Source organism: Babylonia areolata, chromosome 35, assembly GCF_041734735.1.
Source record: "Babylonia areolata isolate BAREFJ2019XMU chromosome 35, ASM4173473v1, whole genome shotgun sequence".
Taxonomy (NCBI): domain Eukaryota; kingdom Metazoa; phylum Mollusca; class Gastropoda; order Neogastropoda; family Buccinidae; genus Babylonia; species Babylonia areolata.
In genome coordinates this window covers 23,008,554-23,018,553 of record NC_134910.1, presented here as the reverse complement: position 1 = coordinate 23,018,553, position 10,000 = coordinate 23,008,554, and the positions used below count along the sequence as shown (strand labels likewise).

The 10,000-nt window shown below is 44.6% G+C and overlaps 1 protein-coding gene across 1 annotated transcript in view; it reads right to left on the bottom strand.

Annotated features, from left to right (window-relative positions):
* LOC143278022 (uncharacterized) overlaps nucleotides 1-10,000 on the bottom strand; it is a 227,046-nt gene that overhangs the window by 60,879 nt on the left and 156,167 nt on the right. The window contains 3 exon segments of the mRNA XM_076583034.1: nucleotides 2,534-2,710; nucleotides 2,839-2,841; nucleotides 5,230-5,323. Coding sequence (XP_076439149.1) covers nucleotides 2,534-2,710; nucleotides 2,839-2,841; nucleotides 5,230-5,323 — 274 coding nt within the window.

Genomic DNA, 10,000 nt, shown 5'->3' with positions numbered 1-10,000 from the left:
GTGTGTGTGTGTGTGTGTGTGTGTGGCGAGTCAGGGTGAGCGGGAGTTGACGTAATCATGTATATATGATGATGATGATGATGATGATGATGGAGTATCATTCTTTATTATTGTTAATATCATCGTCTTCGATGAACAGACTATAAATAAATAAACGAACTTATCATTGTTATTGTCCCCCCGTGGGAAAACTTCGGGGGAGGGGGGGGGGGCAGCAACCCCGCCTTCTGGAAATTCTGTGCTGCACATTTCTTCTTCTCTATCGTTCTCTTTGTTTCTGCCTTTCTTTCTTCTTCTTCCTCCATTGTCTCCCTTTTCTGCCTTCCCAGGGCATTCCCCTTTTCTTTACCAAGCAAGCCTTGCGTCTTTTTTTTCTTTTTTTTTTCTTTTTTTCTTTTTCTCTTTTCCGCAGTCTGTGATGTACTGTACTGTTTTGCTCTGGTGATTTAGTTATTGAGGCGTAAACACTGTGATGGGTACAAGCTGGAGGAAGGTGGCAGAATGGTTAAGACGCTCAGCTGCCAATACAGAGAGTCCGTGAGGGTGTGGGTTCGAATCCCGCTCTCGCCCTTTCTCCTAAAGTTTGACTGGAAAATCAAACTGAGCGTCTAGTCTTTCGGATGAGACGATAAACCGAGGTCCCGTGTGCAGCACGCACTTGGCGCACTGAAAAAGAACCCATGGCAACGAGAGTGTTGTCCTCTGGCGAAATTACGTAAAATGAAATCCACTTTCATAGGTACACAAATATGTAAGCATGCACTCAAGGCCTGACTAAGCGCGTTGGGTTATGCTGCTGGTCAGGCATCTGCTCAACAGATGTGGTGTAGCGTGTATGGATTTGTCCGAACGCAGTGACGCCTCCTTGAGAAAGTGAAACTGAAACTGAAAACAAGCTGCCCATTCTGCCGTGTTATTTGCATATAATTATGGCCTTTTCGTGTATTTATGTTGGGCTTTGAAGTACTGTTGATTTTGTTTCTTCTTCCATTTTATTACGGTTAAAAAAAAAATCAAAAAAAATCTGGGGATGATGAATTAAGCTGATGTACTCAGTACAGCCTCATTTTATTTTGTCATGAGGAGCTAAATGGTTAGGATAATGTGTCATGAACTGTTTTTTGACGGGTGCAATAGCCGAGTGGTTAGAGCGTTGGACTGTCAATCTGAGGGTCCCGGGTTCGAATCACGGTGACGGCGTCTGGTGGGTAAAGGGTGGAGATTTTTACGATCTCCCAGGTCAACATATGTGCAGACCTGCTAGTGCCTGAACCCCCTTCGTGTGTGTATGCAAGCAGAAGATCAAATACGCACGTTAAAGATCCTGTAATCCATGTCAGCGTTCGGTGGGTTATGGAAATAAGAACATACCCAGTATGCACACCCCCGAAAACGGAATATGGCTGCCTACATGGCGGGGTAAAAACGGTCATACACGTAAAAGCCCACTCGTGTGCATACGAGTGAACGTGGGAGTTACAGCACACAAACGCAGAAGAAGAAGAAGAAGAATGAACTGTTTTGTAGGTTTATCTCATAGGTTTGTGTGTGTGTGTGTGTGTGTGTGTGTGTGTGTGTGTGTGTGTGACATTTGTATGGTTTGACAGTCCTGATATGGCCCTGTGAGGTCGGCTGGACTATAATATAATAAGCAACAATTAACAATCATTACTATTATTATTGTGAAGATGATTACTACTACTACTACTACTACTACTACTACTATATACACACACACGCACACACACACACACACACACACACACACACACACGCGCGCGCCCACTCACACACACACTCACACACACACACACACACACACACACACACACACACAAACACACATAGGAAAGACCGGCTATGTAAAGCAAGTGGAGTTATAGAGGATGAACTGCATTTTCTGGACAAGTGTAGTGTGTACTCTGAATTGAGATCTCGCCTACTTGTGACAGTTAATTCCCAGTCTTCGAATCATTGGCCAGATGGCACTGGCAACACAATAACCCAAAGGCCGAGTTCTCTGTTGCCACCAAGTTATTTCCAACCAGAACTGGCAAAATACATATATGAATGCTTTAAAGTTCGCAGTCCACAACTATGTCTTATGGAATATCCTGCATGTGCTCACAACTTATTGCTTTTACTTTTTGTTTGCTTGTTGTGTTTGGCTTATAGTGTCGATGATTCCTATGATGGGTTTTACGACAATTAAATGAGTTCTGAGTTCTGAGTTCACACACACAAACACACACACACATACACACACACGCACACACACTCACACGCGCACACACTCACACACACACACACACTCACAAACACACGCACACACTCACACACAAACACCCTCCCCCCCACACACACACCCCACACACGCACACACACAAACACGCACACACAACACCCCCCCCCCCCACACACACACACACACTCACACGCACACACACCCCCCCCCCAGCACCCTCCCTCCCCCCCCACACACACATCACACCCACAAACACCCACCCACCCACCCACCCACACGCACACTAACCTCTCACACGGCTCTCCAGCATCGATCACTGGGTAGCAGGCCCCTTGGTACTCGTAGAAGTTGGACTGACAGACACACTTGCGTTTGTTGAGGGAGCATTCGGCAAAGGCCACACACTCCTGACTCTGCTCGCACTTCTGACCCGCTGGTTTGCGCGGAAGGCAGTCGTCATTTTGACTGGCACACATACAGGGCGTTGATCTACAGTAGCATCTTTCAAAAAATCGTATCAAAAATATCTGATGCAACAAATGTAATTAGTACCAGCAAAATCAAAGCGTATGATGAGCTCTTAGTAAGCCAACGTACTTTGATTAATTGTTCTCCAACAGTGTGTAAGCAAGGAAAATCGGCGAGTGTAAGTATGCGTGTGTATCTCTGTGTACTTGTGTGTTCGAGATTATGTGTATGATGCCTGTGTGTGCACACACGTGTGTGTTTGAAGATTTTCATGTGGTAATGTTTTGTGTGATTTTCATGTTTCCGTAATTGTAGTCTTTGATACATCCATTTATGTAACTATTATTCTCTATTTGGTTTTTGGTTTGTTCTATGTCATTTATTATTCATACTTATTTCATTTATTACAATGTGTGTGTATGCGTGTGTGAGGGCATGGTGTAAAGAAGCTTCCAGCTTATCCATTTTACCCTCAATAAAACATTTGTCATTGTCATTGTCATTGTCATTTGTCATTGTTAGAAAACAAAAAACAAAAAAAACCCATAAACCTTTGGTTAACTCACTCAGTACGGCCAGTCCTCTCTTCTCCTCTACACAGACCCCTCGGATGTCCAGTGGGTGTTCTGAATGACCCAACCTTTAGCTTCCGTCGTCAGACTTGTGGCATTCTTTGTCAACATTCACCTCTTCAGTATAAGAGCCTTCCACTTGCCATATTTGGATGGGTGGTAATTGGGGTGAAACGCTGTTAACGTCGTCTCTTTCGCCGTTCGTATGGAGAGAGTTAACGCAAGAAATGGCAGCTATTTTCAGCTATTTTCAAAACAGTTTTATTCTAAATTCTGATTATCATTATTGGTGGATATTGTTAGGTATTTGCACAGTGTTTAAGATACTCTTTTTTTTTTTTTATAGAATAAACGTTCATTTTTGTTGTTGTTGTTGTTTGTTTTGTTTCGCTTTGTTTTGTTTTGTTTTCAAATAATGTTCTGTGTGTACCAAACAGGATAAGTATGGCCAGACATGGCAGCCTATTTTTAAAAACACTTTTATTCTAAATTCTGATTATTATTACAGGTGGATATTGTAAACAGTTATACTCTTCATGCACCGGTTGCCATAGAAACGATTCAAAATGGCCGACAAACAACAACAACAACAAAAAAATCAAAGCTCTATAACTACAAAATTATAGGTACTTCAGGTTGGTTTTTTTTTTAAATTTTATTTGTTATTACCTGAACTCACTTTCTATATTATGATAATCAAGTCAAAGTGAGTTCTTTTGTCATACCCGTTTATTTCAAAAGTTCTAGAACTGAAAGTGTCATTTCTTTAAAAACAAAAATTGTTGAAAAATTCAGTATTTTAGATATAATGCTATTCCAAAGTCGAAAGTGAGTTCAAGTAATATCAAATCAAAAACAAAAAGAAAAAAAAAGACGTATCTATAATAGTTTTGTAGTTATATAGCTTTAAATATTTTTGTTTGTCGGTCATTTCAATTCGTTTATATCGGTGATTGAAGACATTTTGTTAAAATATTTATGAATACATTTGAGTATTATCGGTTAGAAGGGGTGGGAAATGTGAATGAATGGAGGGTTGGGGGAAACTGGGCAAATGAGGGTGAAATGTGGGGGAAATCTGAAAAACAACAACAAAAAAAAAAAAAAAACAATTACAGGAAATTACTTAAAGGACTTCGTAAAAGAGAAGTCGTTAAACTGACAAGCGAAACAACTGATAATGAATGCAAAAAGTCGAAGACACACTTTCGTGTACATAAGGCTTCATCAAGCTACAGTCAAAAATTATATGCTTAATTGTCAGGTTACTAAAGCATATGCACTTGACATTAGAACAGTACTTGGTCCGTAATGAATTTAATAATAATAGTCTGAGAGTTCACCTTGTCTCAGTTTGATCCAAACTTCACAAATGACCCCCAAACCCCATCAAAATTACGTCAACACATTCCACTCCCAAGCGTATCCAAATAACGAATGACAACAGAAGACGGTGCACAGAAGGAGCAGGCCAACAAACTGGTGTCATACGATGAAATCAAGACAATCATCAAGGCACAGCAAGGAATAAAGTGGCGCCTCCAGCACCCCAAATATAACCCAGAAGACAGATACCATTTGCTGGAACGACTGGAACAGGTCAAGATCTTCCGTCTGAGGACTGGACACAACCGCCTGCTCCACCACATTCACACAAAATTTGGCATTGGACAGAGTGGAGAGTGCCCTTGTGGTGAGGGACCAATGACAACCGACCACATCCTTCAAAACTGTAGGACGCATGCAGCATCCAGGAGGAAGTACTGGCCAACACCAACAGCAGTGGAAGCCAAGCTGTACGGCACCCTGGAGGAGCTGCGACGGACGGCAGCCTTCATCGAGGACACCGGGCTGCTCATCTAACGGGAGGGGAACGAGGAAGAAGAACGAATGACAACCGTTTTTTTTTGCGATCATCACGTGTGTGTGTGTAGCTGTACTGACCTGTAGTAGTCGTCCTCACACACACAGAAGCCTGCGAAGTCCGAGGAGCAGACAGCATTCTTCACACACTGGCCCTCCCCGTTACATGGCTCCCCTGAAAAGGTCAGTCGTCACCATCGTCACAGCTTTCATCACCATCGTCAGAACTTTCGTCATATCGTCATAGGTTTCATCACCATCGTCACAGCTTCCATCACCATCGTCACAGCTTCCATCACCATCGTCAGAACTTTCGTCATATCGTCATAGGTTTCATCACCATCGTCACAGCTTCCATCACCATCGTCACAGCTTCCATCACCATCGTCAGAACTTTCGTCATATCGTCACAGGTTTCATTATCATCGTCACAGCTTTCACCACTATCGTTAAGAACTTTCATCATACGTTCATCACCATCGTCACAACTTTCATCATACGTTCATCACCATCGTCACGACTTTCATCATATCGTCACAACTTTCATCACCATCGTTAAGAACTTTCATCATACGTTCATCACCATCGTCACAACTTTCATCACCATCGTTAAGAAATTTCATCATACGTTCATCACCATCGTCACAACTTTCATCATATCGTCACAGCTTTCATCACCATCGTTAAGAACTTTCATCACACGTTCATCACCATCGTCACAACTTTCGTCACCATCGTCTCAGCTTTCAACATCATCGTCACAGCTTTCATCACCATCGTTAAGAACTTTCATCATACGTCCATCACCATCGTCACAACTTTCATCATATCGTCACAGTTTTCATTACCATCGTCACAACTTTCAACACCATCGTCACAGGTTTCATCATATCGTCAGAGCTTTCATTACCATCGTCACAGGTTTCATCAACATCGTCACAGCTTTCATCATATCATCACAGCTTTCATCACCATCGTCACAGCTTCCATCACCATCGTCACAGCTTCCATCACCATCGTCAGAACTTTCGTCATATCGTCACAGGTTTCATTATCATCGTCACAGCTTTCACCACTATCGTTAAGAACTTTCATCATACGTTCATCACCATCGTCACAACTTTCGTCATATCGTCACAACTTTCATCATACGTTCATCACCATCGTCACAACTTTCATCATATCGTCACAACTTTCATCACCATCGTTAAGAACTTTCATCACACGTTCATCACCATCGTCACAACTTTCGTCATATCGTCACAGGTTTCATTACTATCGTCACAACTTTCATCACCATCGTTAAGAAATTTCATCATACGTTCATCACCATCGTCACACCTTTCATCACCATCGTCACAGGTGTCATTACCATCGTCACAACTTTCATTACCATCGTCACAACTGTCATCACCATCGTTAAGAACTTTCATCACACGTTCATCACCATCGTCACAACGTTCGTCTTATCGTCACAGGTTTCATTACCATCGTCACAGCTTTCATCACCATCGTTAAGAACTTTCATCATACGTTCACCACCATCGTCACAACTTTAATCATATCATCACAGGTTTCATTACCATCGTCACAACTTTCATTACCATCGTCTCAGCTTTCAACATCATCGTCACAACTTTCATCATATCGTCACAGGTTTCATCAACATCGTCACAGCTTTCATCAAATCATCAACACGTTTCATTACTGTCGTCACAGCTTTCATCACCATCGTCAAAGGTTTCATCACCATCGTTAAGAACTTTCATCATACGTTCACCACCATCGTCACAACTTTCGTCATATTGTCATAGCTTTCATCACCATCGTTAAGAACTTCCATCATACGTTCATCACCATCGTCACAACTTTCATCATATCGTCACAACTTTCATCACCATCGTCACAACTTTCATCACCATCGTCACAACTTTCATCACAATCGTCACAACTTTCATCACATTGTCACAGGTTTCATTACTATCGTCACAGCTTTCATCACCATCGTTAAGAACTTCCATCATACGTTCATCACCATCGTCACTACTTTCATCATATCGTCACAGCTTTCATCACCCTCGTTAAGAACTTTCACCATAAAAATTATCGTCACAGGTGTCATTACCATCGTCACAACTTTCATCACCATCGTCACAAATACGTCATATTTCATGCTGTTTTTGTGTTGTGTTGCTTTTAAGCAGGTCCCATCACCCTTCTTGTTTCTCCCATTCTCTCCCTTTGTATCTCTCTCCCCCCCCCCCCCCCCCCCTCCCCGCAGCCCCCTCTCTCTTCCTTTCTCTATGTTTATCCCTCCCTCTCTCTCTCTATTCCCTTCTCACTTAGTCTTTCTCCATCCCTCCCTATCTCTCTTCCTTTCTCTCTCTCCTTTTTTTATCCCTCCCCCTCTCTCTCTCTTCTCCCTTCTCACTTTCTCCCTCCCTCCCTACTCCCTCTCTTTCTTTCTCTCTCTCTCTCCATTTTTATCCCTCCCTCTCTCTCTCTCCTTTCTCACTTTCTCTTTCTCCCTCTCTCCCTACTCCCACTGTCTTCCTCTCTCTCTCCATTTTTATCCCTCCCTCTCTCTCTCTACTCCTTTCTCACTTTCTCTTTCTCCCTCTCTCTCTCTACTTTTTTCTCACTTTCTCTTTCTCCCTCTCTCTCTCTACTTTTTTCTCACTTTCTCTTTCTCCCTCTCTCCCTACTCCCGCTCTCTTCCTTTCTCTCTCTCCCTTTTTATCCCTCCCTCTCTCTCTCTCTTCTCCCTTCTCACTTTCTCCCTCCCTCCCTACTCCCTCTCTTCCTTTCTCTCTCTCTCTCCATTTTTATCCCTCCCTCTCTCTCTCTACTCCTTTCTCACTTTCTCTTTCTCCCTCCCTCCCTACTCCCCCTCTCTTCCTTTCTCTCTCTCTCTCCATTTTTATCCCTCCCTCTCTCTCTCTACTCCTTTCTCTTTCTCCCTCTCTCCCTACTCCCGCTCTCTTCCTTTCTCTCTCTCCCTTTTTATCCCTCCCTATCTCTCTCTCTCTTCTCCCTTCTCACTTTCTCCCTCCCTCCCTACTCCCTCTCTTTCTTTCTCTCTCTCTCCATTTTTATCCCTCCCTCTCTCTCTCTACTCCTTTCTCACTTTCTCTTTCTCCATCCCTCTCTCTACTCCTTTCTCACTTTCTCTTTCTCCCTCTCTCTCTCTACTTTTTTCTCACTTTCTCTTTCTCCCTCTCTCTCTCTACTTTTTTCTCACTTTCTCTTTCTCCCTCTCTCTCTCTACTCCTTTCTCACTTTCTCTTTCTCCCTCTCTCTACTTTTTTCTCACTTTCTCTTTCTCCCTCTCTCTCTCTACTTTTTTCTCTCTTTCTCTTTCTCCCTCTCTCCCTACTCCCGCTCTCTTCCTTTCTCTCTCTCCCTTTTTATCCCTCCCTATCTCTCTCTCTTCTCCCTTCTCACTTTCTCCCTCCCTGTTCCCTCTCCTCCTTTCTCTCTCTCCATTTTTATCCCTCCCTATCTCTCTCTATCCCCTTCTCACTTTCTCTTTCTTCATCCCTCTCTCTCTCTCTTCCTTTCTCTCTCTCTCCCGTTTTATCACTCCCTATCTCTCTCTACTCGCTTCTCACTTTCTCTTTCTCCCTCCCTCCTCCCTTTCCTTCTCTCTCTCTCCATTTTTATCCCTCCCTCTCTCTCTCTACTCCTTTCTCACTTTCTCTTTCTCCATCCCTCCCTACTCCCTCTCTCTTCCATCTCTACCTACTTTTTTTTTCTCTCTCTCATTCCCTCCCTCCCTGCTCTCTCTCTCTCTCTCTTCCCCTCTCTCTCTCTTCCTATCACTTCAAACACTGTCTCCTCGTTTGTCTATCTCTTTCAGTCCCTTCCTACTCTCTGTCTCACTTCCTTTTCTCTCTTTCCATGCGTCCCTGATCTCTCCTCCTTTCTCTCTATCAGTCCCTCCCCCCTCCCTCTCTCTCTCTCTCTCTCTCTCCAGGCACCTCCCTACTCTCTGAATCCCATTCCATCTATCTCTCCTTCTCCCCTCTCTCTCTCTCTTTCTCTCTCTCCACACCCCTCCCTACTCTCTGAATCCCATCTCTCCTTCTCCCCTCTCCCACCCCCCTCTCTCTCTCTCTCTCTCCACACCCCTCCCTACTCTCTGAATCCCATCTCTCCTTCTCCCCTCTCCCACCCCCCTCTCTCTCTCCACACCCCTCCCAACTCTCTGAATCCCATCTCTCCTTCTCCCCCCTCCCCCCCTCTCTCTCTCTCTTTCTCTCTCTCCACACCCCTCCCTACTCTCTGAATCCCATCTCTCCTTCTCCCCCTCTCCCCCTCTCTCTCTCTCTCTCTCTCTCTCTCTCCACACCCCTCCCTACTCTCTGAATCCCATCTCTCCTTCTCCCCTCCCCCCCCTCTCTCTCTCTCTCTCCACACCCCTCCCTACTCTCTGAATCCCATCTCTCCTTCTCCCCTCTCCCCCCCCCCCCCTCTCTCTCTCTCTCTCCACACCCCTCCCTACTCTCTGAATCCCATCTCTCCTTCTCCCCTCTCCCCCCCCTCTCTCTCTCTCTCTCCACACCCCTCCCTACTCTCTGAATCCCATCTCTCCTTCTCCCCTCTCCCCCCCCCCTCTCTCTCTCTCTCTCTCTCTCCACACCCCTCCCTACTCTCTGAATCCCATCTCTCCTTCTCCCCCCCTCCCCCCCCCCTCTCTCTCTCTCTCTCTCTCTACAACACCCCTCCCTACTCTCTGAATCCCATCTCTCCTTCTCCCCTCTCCCCCCCCCCCTCTCTCTCTCTCCACACCCCTCCCTACTCTCTGAATCCCATCTCTCCTTCTCCCCTCTCCCCCCCCCTCTCTCTCTCT